General features: G+C 55.2%; 1 protein-coding gene across 5 annotated transcripts; it reads left to right on the forward strand.

Annotated features, from left to right (window-relative positions):
• Nucleotides 1–3,123: 3,123 nt before the first annotated feature.
• KLHDC8A (kelch domain containing 8A) lies at nt 3,124–20,302 on the forward strand. 5 transcript variants are annotated; one of them, XM_087762065.1, is made up of 9 exons: nt 3,124–3,149; nt 3,583–3,617; nt 14,441–14,499; nt 14,690–15,122; nt 16,734–16,898; nt 18,118–18,333; nt 18,728–18,829; nt 19,046–19,185; nt 19,386–20,302. In XM_087762065.1, the coding sequence occupies exons 4-9, from the start codon at nt 14,747–14,749 to the stop codon at nt 19,623–19,625; spliced, it is 1,239 nt and encodes a 412-aa protein (XP_087618191.1). In that variant the 5' UTR covers nt 3,124–3,149; nt 3,583–3,617; nt 14,441–14,499; nt 14,690–14,746; the 3' UTR covers nt 19,626–20,302. The 5 variants fall into 5 exon arrangements, with proteins under 5 accessions (XP_087618191.1, XP_087618190.1, XP_009463868.2 ...); XM_087762064.1 differs by lacking the exons at nt 3,124–3,149; nt 3,583–3,617 and adding an exon at nt 5,715–6,029; XM_009465593.2 differs by lacking the exons at nt 3,124–3,149; nt 3,583–3,617 and adding an exon at nt 6,365–6,710.
• The last annotated feature ends 2,228 nt before the right edge of the window (nt 20,303–22,530 follow it).

Here is a 22,530-nt window from a genome sequence, read left to right on the forward strand (position 1 = left end):
GCAAAGGTTGCTTGTGTCCCCGCGGGGCTGGGGTGGGGACGGCTGTGTCTCAACCCAGTTCCAGTTGTTGGCATTTAGGATGAAATCTGCATGCGGCATCATTTTCTGAGGAAAGATGATGATACTTAAAACTGAGCTAGAAGATCTTACCCTAAAGGAGGGATTTAAGTTAAATGGTTTGGTCTGGAATTTCCTTTTTATCCAGGAGGTAGAAAACCCACATGTATTTTCATTCTTCCCTGTAAAAGAAAACTCTAGTAGGGTGTGACTTACGGAGACCATCACTCTGGGGATCTGTGCCCTCCGCATGTGGCATGGCTAGATCTAAAGGAGAATAGGACTTGGCACCCCTCTCAGATGGCAGCAGAGAACATCCTTGCTCTGATTATGGTTCTGTATTTTTTTTCCTCTTCTTGCCTGAACTGTCTCGCTTCTCAGTCCTTGCCCCAGCCCCTCTTACCCCGCTTTGCTAAGTTCCCTTGCGAGCGTGGATAGCATTACCGCTGAACCGACCTCCCAGTGCCGCCCGCGTCCTGCAGCGGAACAGCTCAGCCCTGCCCTGCGCCGGGGCCGAGCCGGGCATCTCACGCCTGCCCTGCTGCCCGGGGCCCGCCGGTGGCTGGCAGGCTGCTCGCCCAGCGCTCTGCCCCGTGTCTCATTTTACACGCTGCAGCCCTTTCCACTAGAGACCTGTCAGCAAGGACCTGTGCTTGGCAGAAACAGCTCTGGGAGCGTAATGACAGCAAAATGGGTGCTAAATAGGGAATAGCAGAAGTGCTGTAGCGGTGAGGTCAATTGTAATCAACTTTCCTGTAACACATCTCTCTATTCTCGGAGACGCCCCTGGATGGGCAGCAGCTAGGGCTGGGAGATGTCTGGAGAGTGGAAGCTGCAGAAGGCAAGATGGTTGGATGGGTGAGACAATCTCATCGCCTTCTGCATTTGCCTTGTGCTTCCTGGGGATGGCTTTTCTCCGCTGTTGCAGCGACCTGAGCAGCTCAGGACCCTCTCGCCGCTGCCCTGGGCCTGACTGGCCTTTAGCTATGTGCAACCATACTCGAGATCTCGCAGGTGCAGGAGGAATTTTGCAGCCAGTCTATACGGAGCAGCGGTGGTATAGGGAGACACTGGGCAGAGCTGCTTGCCAAGCAGCCACGGTCCAGCCAAGCTGGAAATGGATGACTGGGGATGGACACACGGAGCGTTTTGGTCACTTGTCACAAAAGCCTCGTGTGACAGCGCCAAGAACAGAGCTTCTTAATCCAGGGAGAATTGGTCAAAAATACATTGTTACAGATTAATACATTTGCCCATGCACTTAGCTCTGGGGATCAGCAAAACAAGAGACAGACGGGTTCTGAGAAATAGAAGTGTTTCATTATGGCAACCTTTGAAAGAAAGCATCTTGGCTTCTGAAAGCATTTCATTTTCAAACTGGTCTTTCTTTTCTCTTTTTACATCACAAGGCTTCAATGTTTAACCCCCAAAGGAAAGAAAAACGATGTTCTCTGCAGTTTAAATGAAAAATTTTGGGGCAGATTAGGAGTTAATTCACCAAAATATATTAAAAATTATTTCTTTTATAGAAAATGAGAACTATACACTGACATTTTTTACCCACATCCCCCTTTCAAATCCATTCTTTACACAGTCTGCTCTCGTCTCTTATCGCCGCCTGGTCCATGAATGATTAACCTTGGCTGCCTTTGAAGACCGGGGAACAAAACACCGCGGTTCGAAGTCCCTTTTCGTGCTCAGGCGTTCAGCCCCTGCTCAGAGCTGGACACGCTCTGCGGCAAACCCCAGGCACTTTGTACCCTGCACTGGAATACGCCGCCTCTTGCCGGGCCGGTCGGGAAGGCAGATGTGATCCTCTGTTAAACAGACGCTCTGGTGGCGACCACGGAAGAGATGCAGCCTGCGATACCAGCAAACCGCTGCTTTATTTCAGAGGTCTATTACTCTGGTGCCGCTGCGTGGAGATCAGCTGTTCCCAGCGCTGCTATGTCTGGCATAAACCCTCTTCCTGGGAATAAACAGCTTTTTTTCCCAGTTGTATATAAACATGGACTTTTGTTTTGTTTTTATAAAAAGCATGCAAAGCCAGATGCAGCCATAGCCTGACTAGTTAGACAGCTTAAAGCTCTTTCATGCTGCTGCTGAAATTCTTCTAACTAGCTAATTTTGAATGTTACTGTGCGTGTGTGGGGGTTTTTCTGTTCGTTTTTGGTTTGGTTGGTTTTTTTTTTCCCCCCCCAGCAACTGTCTTTTCAAAGTGCCTGTCCGCCCTGAAATGATGTCTCTCCGTGTTTGTCAAAGGGGCAAACACAGCTGGTGGACTTCTCCCCCGGGGTTAAATATTCTGATTGAGAGATCCTGAAGCTCTTGGCTCCTGTCTCCACATATTAAGGTGACTATCTGCACTGTAACCAGCTCAGGGCCCTGCAGGAGGGAGAATTAATTAATTAACTAGTTAATTAACTGTCAGGTTGCCAAATCTCTGGAAGAAATGACAGGGGAGGACTGAATGCTGTCTCCAGTCCCCCTGCATTGCTCTCCACTGCTGGTGCCAGAGCAGGGTCCCCGGTGGGCAGCAGCACCGGGGGCTGCTGGCACCAGCCGATGCATGGGCAGCTCTCGGTCCTCTTGCATGTTTTTCTCCTCTATCTGTAAGTTCCTGATCTCTTCTAAAAGAAAATTTTCTCACTGGGGCTCTGGGGGTTCTTTTTGCTGCTTTTTCCCTCCGGGCCCACTTGTTGCAGCTCAACACGCCTTTCCCAAACACTTAGGAGAAGCATTCTGGTCAAGAGTGCTCCTTGGATTGCGTTGACTCAACCTGAAGTGATGCAGGTAAGAAAGAAGAAAACAAAACGTTACTGTTTGGCTTATTTGTGTAATTTGCAGGAAGTCCTGCAACTCTCCTGCTGTTCCCATGGAAACAGATGTTGAATTGCAGGAAACTGCTACAGGTTTTCAGGACTATATTTTTTTTTTTTTTTTCCTTTACAGTGATGCCGCCTTTATCATTTCTAAGCAGCCTGGAGAAGTTTTTTCCCTTTTCAAGGTGCAAATCTGGAGTGTCCCTGTGCCTTCCACGTCCTACAAGTTCTTCAGGAGGTCTCCTTAGGCAGCAAGTGAGACGCGGCCAGGTAAAATGCCATCGGGAGGAGGGTAAGCCCCGCTTCCCTCGTGCTGTTGGCCACCTGGCGATGGTGGCTCCGCTGGCCGAGCCGTTGGTGGTGGCGGGGTGCGTCCCTCTCCAGCGCAAGCCCCGCGCCGCGGGAAGGGCTCGCTGGCCGTAGCACCACGCAGTTTGCACTGTTCAAAAAGCGTCTGCTGAGCGCGGCCAACGCCTGCCTTTGTACGAGGGCTCGGGTCTCTGCAGCGCCTTGCGTAAGCTCTCTCCTTCCGAGGCAGACAGTTATTTTCCAGCCCGTCGGGTCTGACTCATCCACCAGGCACTCGGGGACTGAACACCTGGGGCTTTACAGCCAAGCTGCTGTACCTGTCTCCATGCTTTTATCCAATTTAAACCCTTCCTCCTCCCCTGCCTTCGTCTCTCATTTCTCTTCTCTTTTGCAGGTGTTGACGTGGCGCAGACTGTTCGTCGTGGGAAGGTAAGGCTGCTCGCATTGATCTAAGCAATGGCACTGGCAAGTGAAAGGTCATCAAGGGGTCCCTTGGGTTTACTTTGTTTTGTTTTTAATGGGGTGAATTAAATGCTTATGAAGATGAAAGAGTGTTTGTTTTAATAACAGTTGTTAGCATCAGATACGTAGGACTACGAGGACAAAGATGATCAAGGCTTCCTGGCGGAGTTCTGCCAGGGCCCTGCTCTGTGTCAGCGCCGTCTCCGCTCCCCATTTTATCACAATCCATTGCGTTTCTGCTGCCAGCCGGAGGCCCCGGCTGACCCGAGAAGCCCGGTGCTCGCCAGGTGCTGTCCGCACAGCACGGGGAGCCCAGCCGCAGCCACGAACCAAGGGGTGAAACAGGCAGACAAAAAGCGGGAAGGAAAATGGAAAGGAGATAAAGGGCTCGAGATCAAACAGCAACGTAAAAAACCTAAAACCAACCAAACAAAAAAAAAACTCACAAAAATTACCCAACCAACCAAAAATCCACCTGGGACCAAACCCAGTGTCCTGAGCCAAGGTCCTGTTTGGGCCCCAAATGGTTTGAAACCCCAGCCTGCTGCTGTGTTTCAGTGGGCTCTGTAAACCACAATTTCCCACCGGTTTTAGAATGGAAACCACTGTGTAACCCGATTGCAAGGGCCAGCTGCGGTCTGCAACAGCCCCTTCTCCACCATCATCTGTAAAGGTCACCCATTGCTGGGCAGCGCGGGAGCCCCGTGGTTTCATGGCTGGAGTGAGGTGGGGTCGGTCTCTTCTCCCCAGTAACAAGCGATGGGACGAGAGGGAACGGCCTCAAGCTGCGCCAGGGCAGGTTTGGGTTGGATATTAGGAAAAACTTCTTCCCCGAAAGGGCTGTCAGGCCCTGGCCCAGGCTGCCCGGGGAAGTGGTGGAGTCTCCATCCCTGGAGGGATTTAAAAGATGGGTAGATGTGGTGCTGAGGGACATGGTTTAGTGGTGGGCTTGGCAGTGCTGGGCTAACGGTTGGACACGATGATCTTAAGGGTCTTTTCCAACCTTAACGATTCCATGATTCTACTCTGAGAGGAGCTGCCAGCCTGTGGCTTGAGCACCAGCGCATCTCATCGGCTGCCTCCTGGGGCCTCCCCTCCTTCCCCGTCCTCTCTACCCCCATGAAACTGAGCTTTCTGCGCTCAGCTCTTCAGTGGTCTGAGAAAACCTTTCCTGACATTTCTTTTTACCTCCTGGGTTGTAAGCAGGGAGCTTGCAAGCTTGCTGGAAACCTTCGTTCAGAGCTGCCTGGACTCATCTGTGAACAGTCTGGTAAATAATAATAACTTACAAATACTAAGTGCCCCAAAATGCCAGACTGCTAATAGCCCCCCTGTTAAAATCCAGTTTGATGGGGTCTTTTAAAATTTCTTAAGAGGTGAATGCCTTTGTAATGAACATCTTAATGTTAGATTGGCCCTGCACTTGAGGTTTTTATTTAAATGCAAATTGAATCCTCCCACTGGAAAGCTAACAGGAGATTAAAATAGCTGGTAGGGGATGAGAATTCGCTTTATGTAGAGTTATTTGACTCAACTTCTTGTTGATTTCCTCATTTTTCTTATTTTATGGCTAGAGCTGCTTTAAAATAGTTTCCTGTCTCAACCAGCATGAGCTATTGGCAAGAATAAACCTTGTCTGGATCATTATGGGCCTGAATTGGGGTCAACACCAAGGGGCTTTTGCAAGCCAGGGCTGGACTTGAAACCTTCTCTGGCCACCTCTGGAGACCGTCACTGGTCCAGGCTGCAGAGAAGTGGCCACCGGAGAAGCGAGTTGCTCCAAGATGAAAACACGAGACTCTTCCAGCTCTCGAAGTTGCAGGTTCGAAGGCTGTTGAGTGCTCGAGCACCTGATGCTGCTGCACAGGTACCGGCCGTGCCCCGAGTCAGGCGTGCGCGTTGCTCTGCGCCGGCGGGGAAAGCTGTACGAGCACAGCGCTGAAAGGAGCAGAAATCCCTGGGGGTGTCAGGGACTTTCAGAGCTCAGGGGGTTCCTGAAGGATTAGAAACATCTGCTGGGCTGAACTGCAAATGCGTCTCTGGGGAGGAGCTTTGAAGCTCGATGGAAGACATGTTGAAAGGATCTTTCTCCTGGCTTTTGCTTAGAAATGATTTTTCTGCAAAGTTATTCTGCAACACCTTTAGGAGAAGAATAGAGAAGCGGGTCAGGGAAGCAAAACCCCAGGACAAGCGGCAGGCTGGAAACATCTTCCCTGGAGAAGACCAGGGCTCAAAGGGTCCTACATCCTAACGCTGCCTCTGCAACCTCAGAGCACGGCATGCTCTTTATGGGACATCTGGAGCCAGAGCTGCAGACAGCAGAAGTCCTGGGGTCCAGCTGCTGCCTGAACCCCCTCCCTGTGCCCTCGTTACCGCGGGGTGGGTGCCTGTCGGACGTGCACACCAGTGCTGGGCTCTGGTCTCCCCGGCCGCAACTGGGACCCAGCCTGGGGCTGAGCCCCAGCCCTTCCCAGAGCAGGTCCTGCCGCAGCCCAGGGAACGCCGCAGCGGTCTTGGGTCTCTGCCGCTTCTCAGAAGCAGCTCCTACTTTTCAGCTCCTATTTTCGTCTGTCTGCCTCCCTTTTCTTGGAGTTTTGTTTTTGCAGGCGGGGAGGGCTGGCGGGGGGAGAGCCGCTGTCACAGCCCATCCTGTGCAAGCGTGGGGAGCCATAAAAGGCTTCAGTATGGGTCTGGGAATGCAGTGTGTACGCACGCACGCACAGCCCCGGCTGCCGGCACGGAGGAAAAGACCAGATGGGGAAACGCTCTCCCTCTTAATTGTCCTACATCTCCGCGAGGGTGAAGATTAGGGCCGCTGGATTTATGCTAATTCTTTCTCTCCCCTCGCATCCCTCCCACGCAGCCCTTCCAGCCCCGGCTGCTCCCATCGCCGCTCGCGTCCCCCTCGCCAGCGCTGTGGGGTGCAGGGAGGGACGGAGGGTGCGGGAGGCAGCCGGGGAGGAGGGGGATGCTCTGTGGGTACTGAGGATTTGGGTGTTGAAGAGCGTTTCTAGCAGAGCGCCATGCTCCACCTGGACTCGGCGCGGCTTCCCAGGAGCTGTGAGTACACCCGCGCTTTCCAGGCTCTCCTGGCAGGAGGGAGGGTGTTTCTGGCTGGAGGTCAGCGGGTTACTGGGGGGATGCTTTGGAGGAGGACAGCTTTCTGCCAGGGGCAGGCCAGGCTTTTAATAAGCAACCAGAAACAAAGCTTTGAGTTTGTGTTCCCCTCCCCCCCCCAAAAAAAAAGTGGGTTAAGGAGGATATTTTTTTTCCTTACTTTTTTTTTTCTTCCCACCCCCCCATAGTCCCCAAATCCCATCTTTTCAGCCTCTCTCCCTGAGCAGGCCCTGGCAGCTCAGGCAGCGATGGGGGTGTGCGCTGAGCTACCCCCAGCTGAGATGTGGCCCAAGCTCTTTACATTCCCTGCGGAGGGATGCAGCCTAAATACGGAGTAGCAGGAGCTTTATAAACATAACCAGAGAGACTGCAGGGCTTGAAAAAGACCTTCTGTATTTGCCCCGTGCAAAAGAGAGAGGCTGTTTGTGCAGGGAGCAGAGGCAGCCGGCAGGGGCAAGGGGAGGGGATGCAGGATGCTGCGGGGAGTGGGACCAGGGAAGGGGCACCCTGCCGTCCCGCGGGTGGGGTAGCTTTTGTCTTGATGAAATTATAACTCTCTCTTGAGACGAACTGCCACGTGAATAAATCTTCCCTTGTTCTGCTGATTCTTCAGCCCACCCAGAAAAAAAAGGATGGTCTGGGCTCTTTCCCTGTGCTAATGAGCGCCAAAAAATGAAACCTCTTTTCTCCCTGTCCCGGGGCCTGCTAAAGCTCCTGGCACCCTTCTGATGCACGACGGCTGTGCTGTTAGCTGTGGAATATTTCCTTCCATGACCTCCCTGCCTTCCTCCTATTAGCAACCTCAGGAAATTGCATTTGGCATGATGAGGCTGAAAAGGCTCTCGAGGGACTGGTAACGGGGGGAAGGGGTGAAGCTGGGGAGGAGGTCAGATCGGTCACAGCCCGCCGTCTTCGCGTTCGAACCGCACCTACGTACGTCTGCAAAGAGGGATGCTCAGGAGCAGAGGGAATGAAACGAGCTGCTTGTGAGTGCCGCTGCTTTTTCTTTGCTTGGTACAATTAATTCTCTTACAATTGTAATGTGTCTTCTCTTGCCTTCTAACTAAACAGGCTCTTCTGCCAGCTGGGTAGTTTGCAGAGAAAGGCAGGGAACTAGTGGATTTTTTTTGTTGTTATTTTTCTGGGTAGCTGTTACTATGGCAAGGAAACTTGATTCAGTGTGAAGAGAGGTCAGAAATACCAGACTGAAAATTTCATGCCCGTTCCGTTTAAAGCCTCAGCTGCCAGGGTTTCAGCAAGGGACAAGTAAAGGCACCAGAGTCCCCAGTTTTCAAAGGCTTTTTTAAAGCCTTTTCTACCTAAAAGTTGGAGTTACTTGAAAACCTAGACTTGGTATTACATGACCTTGTGGGCTGGGACTGTGTTAGTTAAATAGTTAAAGCTGATAGAAAGGCTGTATGTATCTTGTTCTGAGTGCCACCAAGAAATGAGAGCGACTATTTGGGACGAGAGCTTGGGCTTCTCCCATGCTGGGGATGTTACAAAGGTGCCAGACTTTTCCAAAGACCCTGATCCCACTAAGAACGTCAAATAAGCAGTGAGGGTTTGGAGAGAGCCGTGTCTGTGGGGGTGCCGAGCTCTCTGGGCTATTGTACGAAGGGGTTTTGGGGTGCTGGGCTCCTCTGAAAATCTGTTCTTCGTAGGATGGCTGAGAAGTGAGCCTTCTCCCTGGAGCAGGAGGGATCTGTGGGTTCCTTCTGGGTGCTGAGCGGGGGGAAACGTGGGCTTAGAGCTTCCTGGAAAAATCTGCCCCCGTGAACGTTGTTTCTTGTTGGCTGTGTCTTTACATATAAGGATGCTTTTTTTTTTTTCCTACAGCCAAGGTTGGTACCTGGGCCCACAGGGACAGGGCCTCTTCATGCTGTGCTAATCTATCTGGCAGTGCAAAGGGTAGTTACACCAGGACATTTATGTGCTTCTAGGAGGAAAAGCAGCTGACTTCAATTACAATGATTAACGGGGAGGTTTAGGTGCTGCTCCCACATCTGAAACTTTCCGATGTGTTATTTGAGATGCGCTGTATCCTGCAAACCTCCAGCGTAGGTGAAAACAGCATAAAGCAAGCTATCACCGTGTTTACCCTCCTTTCTCATCACTTGCCGGTTTTTGTTTTGATAAAACCCCTGATTCTAGCCAATATAGGATGTTTTGGTGATATCAAGCGGCTCCAGCTGCAGGTAGTTCCCTTGGGTTTTTGTGGAGGGGCAGATGTGGGGTCCCTACCTGCCCCGATCCCAGCTGACCTGGGAGCAAGCGGCTTCCCTGCGTGGGTGAAGGAGCACCCAGCCCTGGAGAGAGCAGGTACCAAGGTGCCAGGAGAGCCTGGGCCTTGTGCGCAGCATCCCGGGCATCCCGTACCTAGCACCCATCACCTCTCTGCCCCTCGGGGCAGGTGAGCAGTGCTGAGTGGCCTGGGGTCACGCTGGGAGCAGAAGAGCTGAGCCACAGAGGACCAACACTTCCCAGGGGCCGGTCCCTGCTCCAGACTGTGGACTGGATCCTGGAGCAGCACTGGGAAAGCACCCGAGTGCTGCTGTAACCTGGAATTGCACTGGGAAGAGAGTCAGGAGCAGGCAGGGGGGAGCTGGGCTGTGCCTGGCACCCCTCCTTGGCAGAGGGTGCAATTCCTGGGGATCTCTGCTCCGTGTCCCCCCTCCTGGCCCTGTACCATGACTGTTCCTTGGGACAGAAATGGGTTCCCTGCACTGAATCATCTCCTTTTAGCTGTCTTCATCGAGTCTGTGCTGTGTCATCTCTCCCTGCTTTTTATTTAATAGAGTGCAGGCAGCCAAGACAGAGCTGAAATGAAGCTGCTCCCTCCTGCCTGGTGCTGAGGGGCAGGAGCTGTGATTTCGTCTCGGCGTTTGTGTGCTATTTCCAGCATATTGTCGCCCCTGTTCCTGCCTCTCTGACACCCGGCCCCAGAGCGGTGGGAATCGTTGCCGCTCTGGCTAGTGGTGCTGGCTGGATGTCAGGCTATTTTCAGCTCAGCTTTGCAGCTCCTTTTCTTGTGTCGGCTGGCACACGGCAGGACTGCCCTGTGCTTATCCGAGGTGACATTTAGGTGAGTACAAGAGCTTTTTCTCTGAAAGGAGTAGTTTCTTTAATAGGCTTCTCCATCAGGCTGGTGGCTGTCTGCGTCTCTGTTTTAACCTGCTCCTGGTGACAGCAAGGAGCACATGGGTGTTTGGCAGGTGGGAGATGTGGGGAGCAGGGATGTTCTGGGAGCACAGCTCCTGATGGGGCTGTGACGGGCGTCCTGGGTCTGACCCGTCCCCAGGTCCGGCGATGGAAATCCAGGGTCACACTGCTGAAGTCAGCGAAGCCGCGGGTCAGCTGGATAGGGCTCGGGTGAACTTGTGACGGGATGCCAGGAAGAAGCACGGTTGTCTCCTGGATCTTTGTGGTGTCCCTGAAGCGAGGGTTTGAGCGGGTGATGCTCGGTGAGGCACAGCAGTGATCCGCCGCGGGGGCTGCAGAGGTGCCGGAGGCTTTTCAGAGCAAGTTGGACAAACGTGGTACAGGATCCGTTCCTAGGGAGCTGTATCTGCCTCAGGCTGGGTGAGGAGTTGGGGTCTCTTTCTGTTTCTAGCCCTGAGCTCCTCCCTGGAGGGAGTGTGTGTTATGCCTAAGTGTGGCTGGGGGGGTGTACAATGATGTCTTGGGGGTAGATATCCTCAGCATGAGCACTAAAAATAGAAGATTTGGGAGTATCTTAGTGGCTTTTCATCTTCTGGGGTCTTTTTGCATTTCCTTCAATGTGGAGAGGTGTAAATAGGACCCCTTTCACTCTGTGCTCGTGCAGTGGCGTTGCAATGCAATATTTAGGGTAGTGCACCCTGATGGCTGGAGGGCGGAGATCTGGGCTGGGGCTGGGCTGCGTGCTGGCCCCCCGCAGCTGCGCACATCTCCCACCTGGAGCGGGAGAACTTCCAAATCCTGGAGAGAGGCGAGATGGGAAGGAAAGCAAAAGCAGCTGCACTCAGCAGCACCAAGATCTCTCTCCCCTGTTCAGCCCGTCTATCACTTTAATACCCACCAGTGTCTCTCTTTTATAAATCATAAATCATTGCAGGTAATAAATGCCACTAAACCAGGAGCTCTCTAATAAACCAGGAGCTCTCTAAAATGAGCCTGATGTAACCCGCGGGGTGAGGAATGGCCTCTCCTTGGAGGGAGCATCGGGGTGGTACAGTGCAGGGAGCTGAGCCCCATGTGCCGAGAGGTCCCCCTCTCCCACCGGAGCCCTGTCCCCCTCTCAGTGGGTGCTGTGGGGCTCTCCCTGCCCTGTCCCCCTCTCAGTGGGTGCTGTGGGGCTCTCCCTGCCCTGTCCCCCTCTCGGTGGGTGCTGTGGGGCTCTCCCTGCCCAGCCATGCTCCATAGCCCCTTGACAAAGACCCTGGGGGCGGGTGGGGTGTGGGTGCTGTGCTGCTCCCTGAGCTCTTCAAGCGGGGGTTTCTGTCCTGCAAGGGTAAGGGCTGGGTGCCAGAGCGGGCTCAGCACCGTGCCTGCCATCTCCTCTGATAGAAAAGCAATTACCATTCATTTTGATTTTAATGTAGCCATTTAAGAAAAAAGTTAATGCTTCCAATTTGTTTGGTATAATGAAGTGATAATTCCCTCTGCCGGGGAGGAGAACATGGCTGCAGCGCACGGGGGTGTTTGGTCAGCACATTTTGACAGCTCCCAGCTCCTATGGCACAGCGCTGGCACTGCTTTCTAGTGAGATTCAGGTGATGCTGGAGAGACGGAGACAGAGGGTGTGGGTACAGGGTTTCAGACTGACCTTGATTTTCTTTAAAGAGCATGAAAGAGAAGAATAGCAAATTACGTGTATGCCAAGGCAGCTGAATTCAAGCAGAGCTTTGCATTGCTGCTGCTGAGGGTGGTGGCTCTCTGGATCCGCTGGTTCCTGCTGTCTGGGACCAGAGCTGGGCTGAATTTGCAGGTCTTGGCTCTGCCTGTTCTCATGAAGGACCTGCCCAGCACTCCACAGTAATACTCACCCATCTCCAAGGGCTTTGAATCACACCCTGTGTGCTGCTATGTTGAAAAAGAATTTTTAGGCAATTTTAGACAACTATGCTCGAGCTTTGGATAGCCTTAATGACAGCGGAGAAACTGTCTGGCACCAGCCATGAGGTTCTGCTTCTGTCAGACATCTGAGTGATGCTGATTGCGTCTCATCCCAGGACTGCGCTTTGTAGTTGGAAATTGAGGCACAGGGCAGGAAAATGACTTCTTGGAGGTCAGGATGCAAATCTGTCACGCTCCTGGAAATAGGAGCTGGCTCTGCTTTTCTTGCTGGACCATGCTGAATTTGTCCACGGTAATGCATGAAAATTCACCTGGAAAGAAAATAAATTATTCATGAAAGCAGTAGTCCAGAGCTGCTTAGACTGCCAAGGCAAAAATCCCTGAGCTGCTCCAGCTGCGGGCGGCGATGCCCATCAGATCGAAGGGAGGGGAGGCCAGCAGCTGCTGATCTAGCCTGTTGTTCACCCCTTTCTCCTCAGCTGCTGGGACGATGGGAAGCGTGGCTTGACTTGCTGCTGCTTTTTATTGCTGCTTTGTGTTCCTTTGTACCGCAGCCCCCGCGGTGCCGGGGATGTGCGCATGTGCCCGTACTGGGTCCTGCTGCGGGAGGGCTACAGCCCAAGGAGTGCTTACGGGTTTATTAACCACGTTCTTTATGCAATAAAAATGATGTTTAGCTGACTACTGAAATTTATTTAGGGGAATAAGTTAAAATAAACAGCCCTACTTGGATTGATTGGTTTTCATGCCAGCTCAGATTTGTACATGAAGTGATTTTGACGGATCTCAGTCCAGTTGTCTGAGACGTGTTTCACTGATGCTTTTCCATCACCCTCCTCTAATTCACACTTTCAGAGGAGGTGTAGGAACTAACACGACTGTGGAAAGTGATCTCCCCTTCAGCTGGGCCCTGCAGGCTGCGGTCCTTGCAGGCTGAGCCCCCCAAGGCAGAGGTGAGGAGTTTGTGGGGATGCTGCGCTGTACCTGCCTGAGATAACAGCAAATGCCCTGGTCCTGGCTGCGGCCCGAGGGCCACCTCTGTCTCCCCACTCACCTGATGAACACAGCAGGCATGAATTTATAGGAGAAATAATGGCATCCCCAGTGTGCTACACGCAGGGTGAGTCTGGGGTACAGTAGCAACAGCCCCCTCTGCCCTGCGTGCAACCCCGTGTGCCCCCGGGCTTCTCCCCTTCCAGGGGGATCTGCATCATTGCTCCATGCTGTGGTCCCCAGACAGCATCAGGATTCCCGGCCGGATCATCCAAAGTGACGGGTGACGAAAGGCGGCTGTAGGTGGCTGTTGCTAAGCTACAGGCTGTCTGTTCCGGCTGTCAGAGGGCTCGGCGAGCCAAAGGGCTGTGGTCAGACCTGAGGAGCAAGTGCTGTGGTGGGGTGCGGGGGAGATGACCTGTTCCTGGGCCAGGGAGTTATGCAGAGCCCGCTTGTTTACTCTCTGCTCCAGCTGAAGCAGCAGGAAACAAGTCTGGTTTTCCTTTTGGGGAGAAGGACGTCCATTCCCTTAAGAAACCCAAGGGCCATGGCAGTTGGTTGCTTTATCTGTGCTTAGGTATCTTAGATAGGAGACAGCAAGTTGGCTCTTTCATCCCACCCCACATCCACATTGCTGTATCAGAAGAAAAAATAACCCCACGCAGCAGATGGGCTGAGGCGCTGGCCCGGGGCTGGGTGTCAGCCAGGAGGCAGAGGAGTGGGGCCAGGAGCCAACCTCTGCTCCAGGGACTTCCAAACCACGGCCCACAGAAAAGCAGAGCCAGCCCGCCCTGCTCTGCTGCCAGGGAAGCTCTTCAGGGGCTCAGGGGGACCTCAGCACCCAGGGGGAAAAGGCTCAGGAGTCTGTGCCTGGGGAGAAGAGGGAACAACACTGTCCTAGACCAGGAGCGTGCCGCCTTTGGGGGTTTTTGGCGGCGGCTCCCTCTGCCCTCCAGCCCTGTCTCCAGATGTGTGCGCAGACAGCGCGTGCTGCGTCTGCAAGGGAAAAGAGAAATCTTACTTTGTTTGAAGGGCAATTGTTAAACCACCCCAGTTACACAACGAAGGCGGAGATGCTCAGTGCAAAACGCACCTTATTCCATGCTGGGTGAGCGAGCAAGCTGCCGCCTTTGTTCCTTTCCGTTTGCCCTCTCTCTGTCCTCCTGCACTAATTAATCTCATCTGCATGCTTAACGGCCATTCTGAGAGAGGAGACGAGAAAAAGACCGTGGGTTTCCAGCGAGAGCTTGTGCCTCTCCTCCCTGGGCTGCTCGCTGGGTGCCTTACAGCTCCGTGGTGCAGCCTGGGACTCAGGGCTGGAGGGGTGAGCGCTGCCCTTCGCCTTTCCCAGCCCAGGGCTCCTGGAGCGGGTCCTCCCCGGGTCTGCAGGAGGGAGGTACGCAGGGGTCGGGAGGAGTAACCAGGTCAGGGAAGGAGGATGCAAGGAAAGTTCCCAGCAGGCAGGAAAACAGCCAGGGAAGTGAGCAGACGGCTTGCAGCCTCCTCGGTTTGAATGTCGCTTGGGGGCGGGGATGCTCAGGAAACAGGATAACAAACTGACTCCAACCTCTCTTGCCTTTTTTTTTTTTTTCCCCCTCCCTTTTGTTTTGTTTTATTTTTAGGATCGGTCTCTGCATGAGGCAGATCTGGAACTGCAGGATTAATGGAGACGCAATGAAAGGTACCGGTCGCTGCTGCTGTGTGCCGGGGGGTGGCAGAGGGGACTGGTGGCTGTGGGAGGCTGCCCGACAGGGATGCTCCCATCCCTGCTCTGCTCCTGGCTGCCTGCAGCCCTGCCAGGGGCAGGGTGGCATTTGCACTTCGTGTTTCTCTGTCAGTTTTCCCTGGCACTTCTCTGCTCTGTTTTGCAGCGTAGCCAGCCCCCTCCTGTGCACAGGGACCGATGCTGCCTCGCCCCGCCAGCCACCATGGAGCTAGCTAACACCAAAGACTTCCAGTGGAAAACCCTCGCCCCGCTCCCGAGCCGCAGGGTCTACTCGACCCTGGTGGAAGCTGGCGGGCAAGTGTTTGCCATCGGGGGCTGCGATGACAACGGCATCCCCATGGACTGCTTCGAGGTCTACTCCCCCGAGGCCGACCAGTGGACATCGCTGCCCCCCATGCCCACGGCCCGGGCAGGGGTGGCCGTGGCCACCTTGGGCAAGCGGATCATGGTGATAGGAGGGGTCGGAGTGAATCAGATGCCACTGAAGATAGTGGAGATGTACAACATAGATGAGGGCAAGTGGAAGAAGAGGAACTCGCTGAGAGAGGCGGCCATGGGCATCTCGGTGACAGCAAAAGGCAAGGAGGGTTCAATTCTTACTGTGTCCTTCCAGGGCAGGGAGGGACGCCTGCAGGGAGGTGGGATGGGGAGGGTTAGCAACGGTTGATGCATCGGGCACAAAAGCTTTCTGGGAAATGGCACAGGGTTACGTTGTTCTCCAAAACCTTTTCTGTGCTTCTACAAGTTGAACCCCGTGTATGTTTCATATCCCACCTGCTAAAGATGACTGTTCTGTGAGCGGCCGAAAGCAGATAAACCCGGGGGTTGCTCTGTATCGTCAGCCCTGGAGCCACGAGGGCCGTGGCTGTGCTGGTACCCGGGGGTATTTTGGACAGGTTCAAGCTCCAGGGTCTCAAATCAAACTTCTCCAGGGTTTTGTGGCAAATTCTGGTCACTGTGTGCTGCAGATCCTGGAAAAATAGGAATGGTGCTGCTGGCTGAGCGTAGCCAGGCTGGGAGGACCTGGCTGAGCTGCAGGGCCAGAGGTGAAGGTCTCAGAGGCAGAGAATAGCTTTGGTTTGAAGAGAGATCTCTGGTCCAAGCCCAGAACCAGCCAGGAGAGGGTCAGCTTCACGGTCATGGGCTCAAATCATTGCACAAGGAGGGGCAGCAGCTGGCCTTGTGTGGCGTTCCTGCGTAGCTCCCCTCCGAAAGCTTAACCACTGCCTTAAAAAGGGCTCGTTAAATGCCTGTGAGGCCCTGCCTTATCAGCCTATCTCATTTTTTAGTTTCTAAGCGGAGACGTGGAGCATTGATTTCCTTTAGCGTGCTTTGCCGTGCTTTGAAGAGTCTGGGGCTGGTTGCTGTGCTCCCGAGCAGCGTGCCTGAGGCCAGCCAGCTTCCCGCCGTGCCTGAGATTACGAATCTAATCTCCAGGCAGCTTCTTTGAAAGCCGCTTGGTTTGTTTGCTTAAGTGGGTTTAAAAGCTACTGTCAAGGAATGTTTAAAAATAATGTTTACCATCTTGGAGATGATTTTCTCTCTGAGTATAAGCTTGCCTGACTGATACGGCAGGGTCAATTTGGTGTGAGAGGCCAGGAGCAGAAACAGCCGCCCAAATCCTTGCAGCGCGCAGGCTGGTCTCTGCTTTTTCAGCTGCCTTGTAAGGCTGCTCACAAGGGCAAGGCTGCTCTCGCTGCTCTCCTGAATCTTGTCTGTGGAATGAAGTGCTTGTTGAAGGAGATAACGTGGGTGCTGTGCAGGTAGAGTTTTGTTTTGGAGAGCCAGGTTTGCCATTAGCCAGAGATGGATACTGCTGATACGGATTTGGTGAGGAACAAGTAGCCTCAGTGCCTTGTCTCGGCTCTGAGCCCCCCAGTCCGGGTCGCAGAGCCGCCATCCTGTGCCAGACCTCGGAGGGGCAAAGCAGGGGCTGAGCTGAGGAGCAGCAGCCCCGGACGGGGGAGCGGGGCTGGGGGAAGAGCATCGGCCTTGCTGCGGGGACCGGGAGGTTGGGGCATTCCCCTCTGCCCCGGGGCTGGGAGCTCAGGACAGACACGGGGAGTGGGGTGGGAGTGAACGGTTCTGGTCCACATCCTATGACGGCACGTGCGTTTTTGCAGGGGGGTATTTCTGCTGCTTTCCCATAATAATTTTGTGGGATTGTTTTGCTTCTTGGCCCTGTCCAGATTACAGAGTCTATGCGGCTGGTGGGATGGGGTCTGACCTGCGGCCACACAACTACCTGCAGCACTACGACATGCTGAAGGACATCTGGGTGTCGCTGGCAGCCATGCCCACACCCAGGTACGCTGCCACGTCCTTCCTGCGAGGCACCAAGATCTACGTGCTGGGTAAGAAGCAGTCCTGCCTCCTCCTCCTCCTCATCAGGCAGCAGCTCCTTTGATCTGAGCGCTGAGGAACCTTCCTGGAAGAGGCTTTTGGGAACGCTCCTCTCCATCCCTGCCTGCTTTCTCATGCATTCAGGAATACCAATCTTGCAGCTGTAGGTTTTGAGTGGGGCTGGTGTTGGGTTTGGATTTACGCTCCACGGCAAGCAGCCACGAGAGCCCCTGAACGCCCCGGGAGCTCGCAGGTCTTGCAGCAGCTCTGTGCCGGGCGAGTGCCCTCCCCTGTCCCGGGCCCATTCGTGGCTGCTGGCAGCCGAGGGCACAGCTGCTCTTCGCCTGCTGAATTTGCAGTCCTGCAACTGCACTAAAAGCCCTTGGACTCAACTAGTGAGTAAAAATACTTCTATGCATTTTATATCAGCAAAGTACCGCACAGCTTCACAAAGGGTCTGCCTTTGGCAGAGGAGCGACCTGCTGTAGCTGGGCAATGCTGGACCAAGCCTTTTGCAGGGGACGATTTTCATTAGTTTTGCCTTACAGAAAGGGAAACTAAGGCAGAGAAATGTTGCTGTTAGCTCGTGGCCAAATGGCATATCAGGATCAAAACGCAGGAGTCACGATCGCTCAGACTGCCAGCCAGCCCTGGCTCTCTTTAGGGTTACCAGAAAAGACACTTTGATCTATTTTGCGGTTTTCGTGCTGCTGGCAAACAGTTTGTGGGCCCAGTAGTGAGCACAGGCTCTGCCTTCAAAGGCACGCTGAGCATCTGAGCTGAGAATAGCTGTATTCATCCGCATCTGATGGGTGGAAGAATAATACGCGTCTTTGGCGGTGGTAGCAGCAGCTGCTCTGGCTCTGCCGCTCCATCAGGAGCGAGGCCGGGGCTTGCTGGATCGCACTGGCGCTGAACTCATCTGAATTGCAAAGGCTTCCTGAGCGCTGATCCCTGCTCTGCTGTGAATTTGTCTTGATTAAACTGGTGCATACTAAACACCTTCCCGTGCCAGCGACCCGCTGCTGCTGGCGTGGAGGGAAGGGGAGGGTGTGATGCGCTGAAAAATGAAGTGTTGTTATGTCATGAACCTGCAGTTAAAGGAGAGGGAGCGCAAGGGTGGGAAGTTACCTGGCTCAGCAGGCCCTCATCCAGGTGACTTGAGACCTGAGGATGTCATATCAGCTGTGAGTCAAGCCGACCCTTTTCTTTCCATCTCCCCTGCCCCAGGTGGAAGGCAGTCCAAGTACGCTATCAATGCCTTCGAGGTCTTTGACACAGAGACCAGGTCATGGACCAAGTTTCCCAACATCCCCAACAAAAGGGCCTTCTCCAGCTTTGTGCCCACAGAAGACAAACTCTTCAGTCTCGGGGGCCTGCGGCAGGGACGGCTCTACCGGCAGCCCAAGTTCATGAGGACCGTGGACATGTTTGACATGGAACAAGGTGGGGGCTGTCCCAGCTCTGTCCTTTCCAGAGGAGCAGGGTGGGTGGCACGCAAGGCTGTGCTTTGGGGCTTTGCTGTCCTTGCAGAGCGCAGAGCTCTCATCTGCCGAATCCTTGGGTCGCTGGTGCCTTGAGCCCAGCCTAGAGGAAGTCCTGCAGTCAAGATTAACAAGTCAAGGCAGCAGGGGGGAAAACCGTGGTCCCAAGGCAGCTGGGTTCAACAGCTCCCTCCTGACACGGTGGCGAGGAAGCTGACCCCGCTGTCATGGGGTTTTGTTACCCCAAGGTGCAGCAGCAAAACTGCACTTCCATAAGCAAGTAGGAGGTCAGAGAGGCAGATGGTTTCCCAGGAGCGGATGCTCCTGCAATGCCTGCTCTGTCCTGTCCCTCCCAGGTGGCTGGATGAAGATGGAGCGCTCCTTCTACCTGAAGAAAAGGCGAGCAGACTTCGTGGCTGGCTACCTGAAAGGCAGAGTTGTCGTTGCTGGAGGACTAGGTGAGGCACTGGGGATGGTGGTAACACTTGAAAGGCATATGTGAGTCGTGTGATTGTTGTAGAGGGGAGAAATCCTGGTCCTGGATGGCCTGAGGGAGCAGGGAAAACAGACCCAATAAGGGGATGGGGTCCTGAGTACAGACGCTGTCCCGGCGCAGATGGGGGATGCTTGCTGGTGCCTTCCAGGTGACCCAGTGCCTCACTTTGTGCTTCCAGGAAACCAGCCGACCGTCCTGGAGTCCGCGGAGGCCTTCCACCCCGAGAAGAACAAGTGGGAGAGCCTGCCCCCCATGCCCACCCCGCGCTGCGCCTGCTCCAGCATCGTGGTCCGGAACTGCCTGCTGGCCGTCGGCGGGGTGAGCCAGGGCCTGAGCAGTGCCGTGGAGGCCCTGTGCCTCTCCGATTCCTAGCTGCACCCTGCCCCTCGCTGCCTCCAGCAGCGGTGGTGGTGGTGCCGGGCAGCCCCCGGCAGCGCTGGGGCTGGGTGAGCACCCCCTGAGCTGCCCTGGCAGCTCGGCTCTGCCTGTCCGTGGCTAAACCCAGCCTTGCTCTGCAGCCGCGGCCGGCAGGAGCCTGCAGCCAGGGCTGCTGTTCCTCTCCATCCCGGGCGCTGCCGTTCCAGCCCCACAGAGGGAAGGAGCACTTTGACCAGGGGTCCCCTCCAGTCATCTTCAGTGCTCTACAGGGAAACTCAGATGAAGGAACTGCTCGCAGCACTGGTGTGCAGTGTCTCCTGCCAGAAGGAAGGACTCTGGAGATCAGGACAGGGGCAAGCATCTCCCTGCTGCCATCCTGACCAAAGGCAACGGGTTCGGAGGTGTTGGGAGCACCCAGACAGGCCAGTGGTGGTTCAGGGAGAACTGGTGTGATGCTGCCCTCTTCAAGCACCCCGGAATCTATGCGTGCTTCCCTGCACAGATCCCCTTGGCTTGCAACAAGGGAAACTCCTAACCCGCAGCCAGATCCAGGGGATCGTTCTTTCGCCTTCATAGCAAGGCTTCTCCTGCAAACCTGTAGCATTTGACTGTCACCTTCCCAGGAGCTGCAGCGAGGGGCTGCCGATGCTCTTGGGAGGGATGAGTGCCCGAGGGACTGTTTTGGCTAGAGGGAAGGCCTTACTTTTGGCACAGGACTAGCACAGATACTGCTTTTGCTGGGTTTCATGCAGAGATGGCCTCAACCTACAATCTTCCAACCTGATTTTTAGCTCCTTTAATGATTTGGGATCTTCTGTTCAGCCCTGGGAGAAAGGAGCAAAACTGAGCCCTGCCTCTGGTTCTGGAGCGCTCTCACCCCCGGGGCTGGGCAGCGGCTTTGGCCATGGCTTTGTTGGCGGCAAAGCCAGCGGCCCCCGGCCATCGCCTCCTCTGCGCTTTCGTTCTTCCCGGGCAGTTTGCGGGAGGGCTGTCCGAACCGTCGGGTTACGATTCTAGCTTGTAGCAGTTGCACCATTAAAAGCCGTCTTCAGAGAAGCCCGCTCGGTGCTGTGGGCTGCATCAGGGCTGTGATTGCATGAAAAGGGGGGACCCAGACGGGAGGGGGGGCCAGCGCAGGCGGCCGTGGCTGGGCTCGGTGATGTACCCGTGCCTTGGGCACTGCCCCGTCCCTGGTTCCTTCCCCAGGTGCCACGTCCCTCTTCTACAGCGGTTCCCGGGCTGAAGGTCCCGGTGCAGCCCCTCCGTGCTGCGGGGCTCCGCCGGGGCCGGGCCTGCTCCCGCCGCCGCGGAGCTCCGAGGACACCGTGCGGCGGCCGCGGCAACGGCAGGGGCGGCCCGGGGGGGCCGGGGCGGGGACGGGGCTGCCTCCCTGCCGCTGCCCGGCCCCAGGCTCCGGGGATGCCCCGGCCCCACAGGGACCGGCCCCCCGCCTGCATCCCCCGGAGCCGCCTCCGGTGGGAGCTGGCCGGTGCCCTCGGGGCCGGCTCCTGCCCCTTCCGTGGGCGGCGGGGGCCGTTCCTGGCCGTCGGTATTCCTTGGGAAGCGGTGGAGCGAGTGGCTCCTTTTGAAGTGCAGCCCTGTCAGCTCCAAGTCCCCTCTCTCTGATCTCAAAGTGCCCGGTAGCTCAGATGAAAGGGGAACGGCACCGACTCCGCCGCTCACAACCTGCTCGCTAATTATTTACATCCCACCTGCCTGTCTCTGGCCGCGCACGCAGGCATCGCAGTGGCTGCCCCATCCCCTGTCGTGTTCCCATCTGTGGTCCTGATGCTTTGTGCCTTTAGGCACCGTGTTTTGGAAGGTTGTATAAACGCAAATACCTAACTGCAGAAAGGAGCTTTACCCCGCGGCAGACGCGCCGCTCCGGCCAGGGTGAGGAGCTGCCCGCAGCGATGCTGGGTTGTGCTCCAGGCCCCTGGCGAGGAGCACGGAGCCCAGCTGAGATAATCCTGACATAGTGCAGTCGGGGAGGGCTCCAGGGTGAGATCTGCGGGGGGTGAAGGTGCAGGGAACGGTGAGCAGGGCTCCGGGGCCAGGCGCTTCTGTCTAACGGCATCCCTGGGTGATTAAAGTCTGCTGGGTCTAGCGGAGCTGAGGGAAGGTGCTAAGAGCACCCCTCTCTGCGGGTGCTGCCTCCTGACCCCAGAAGGCTAAGGAAACATCCCTTTGAACTGTAAAAATTGGAGGAGGGTGGAGGAGGCTTGGAGGGAGAGAGGGAGCCTTCTACTCTTCTAGAACAAACCCCCTGTCTCCCGGCACAGCAGATTTCCATTTCAGCCGCCTCTGCGCAGCCGAGAGTCTCTAGCTATTAATGAAGCGTTTTCCTTTGTCCTTAAGGAACCTTTCCCACACGCAGCACAGCCTGATGCTCCTCTGCTCTTGCTTTCTCATTAGCCCTGAGCCCTGTTCACTGCAGCGAGGCCGCGCTGGTCGAGGCGCAGGGTTCGGTGCTGCTGCGCTGGCTTTGTTAAGCTGGAGCAAGGGGAGGAGGAATCCGCTCCCTTTGTCTGGCTGCAGCACAGCTGGGGGCTGATCCTTTGCTTTCTCCCTCCAGAAAGGCTGGAGAGAGTGACAGACAAAGCAGCGTCATGGGAATAAACCCGTTCTGGGACTTAATGAAGAGATGTCAGGGACTGGGGACAAGGCTGGGGGGAGACGGTCAGTAATCAAAGCTGGGGATGTGCCGAGCATTTAGAGAGGGAGAGAAAGAGGAGCCCTCCGAGTCGCAGCACAGAGATAAGGAGGTCTGGGTCAGCTGCCTTTGTAGTGAAACCCCAGCTCTCGTCGCCAAGCAGGACCCCCGCCATGTCCCCAGAGCCACCGCGTCCCCAGCCAGCGGCAGGTCACTCTGTGGTGCTGGGTGCTCTGGCTGGGGGTGCTTTTCCCCACGGCAGTCCTATGCAGAGCTAAGTTTTTACAAGAGCTTGAAACCTAGATGTTGTTTGGACTTTCCCAGGCGTAGCTCCCACCCTGAGCAGCTCTCCCAGGAGTTCGTTTCCATGTCTAGCCGGATTTCAGGGTCTGGGAGGCTTCCCGAGCAGCCGTGAGCTCTCGCTGTGACCCCCAGCGCTCTGCAGCCACCTCCCCCTCTGTCTACTGGCTTCTCCCCAAAATCTGCCGGGAAAGGCAGCTGCTGAGACTTCAGACACTTGCAGCACGCCTCCGCTGCACCGTGCTTCCAGATAACGCCCACTCGGAGACCTCTGTACCTGAAGAATTGAAGCACTTTCCCTAGTAATAATGTTGTTTGCTTTTTACCAGCGG

The sequence above is a fragment of the Nipponia nippon genome, unplaced genomic scaffold (assembly GCF_047370975.1).
Source record: "Nipponia nippon isolate SJK-2023a ecotype South Korea unplaced genomic scaffold, ASM4737097v1 scaffold_25, whole genome shotgun sequence".
In the NCBI taxonomy this organism is placed as follows: Eukaryota; Metazoa; Chordata; class Aves; order Pelecaniformes; family Threskiornithidae; genus Nipponia; species Nipponia nippon.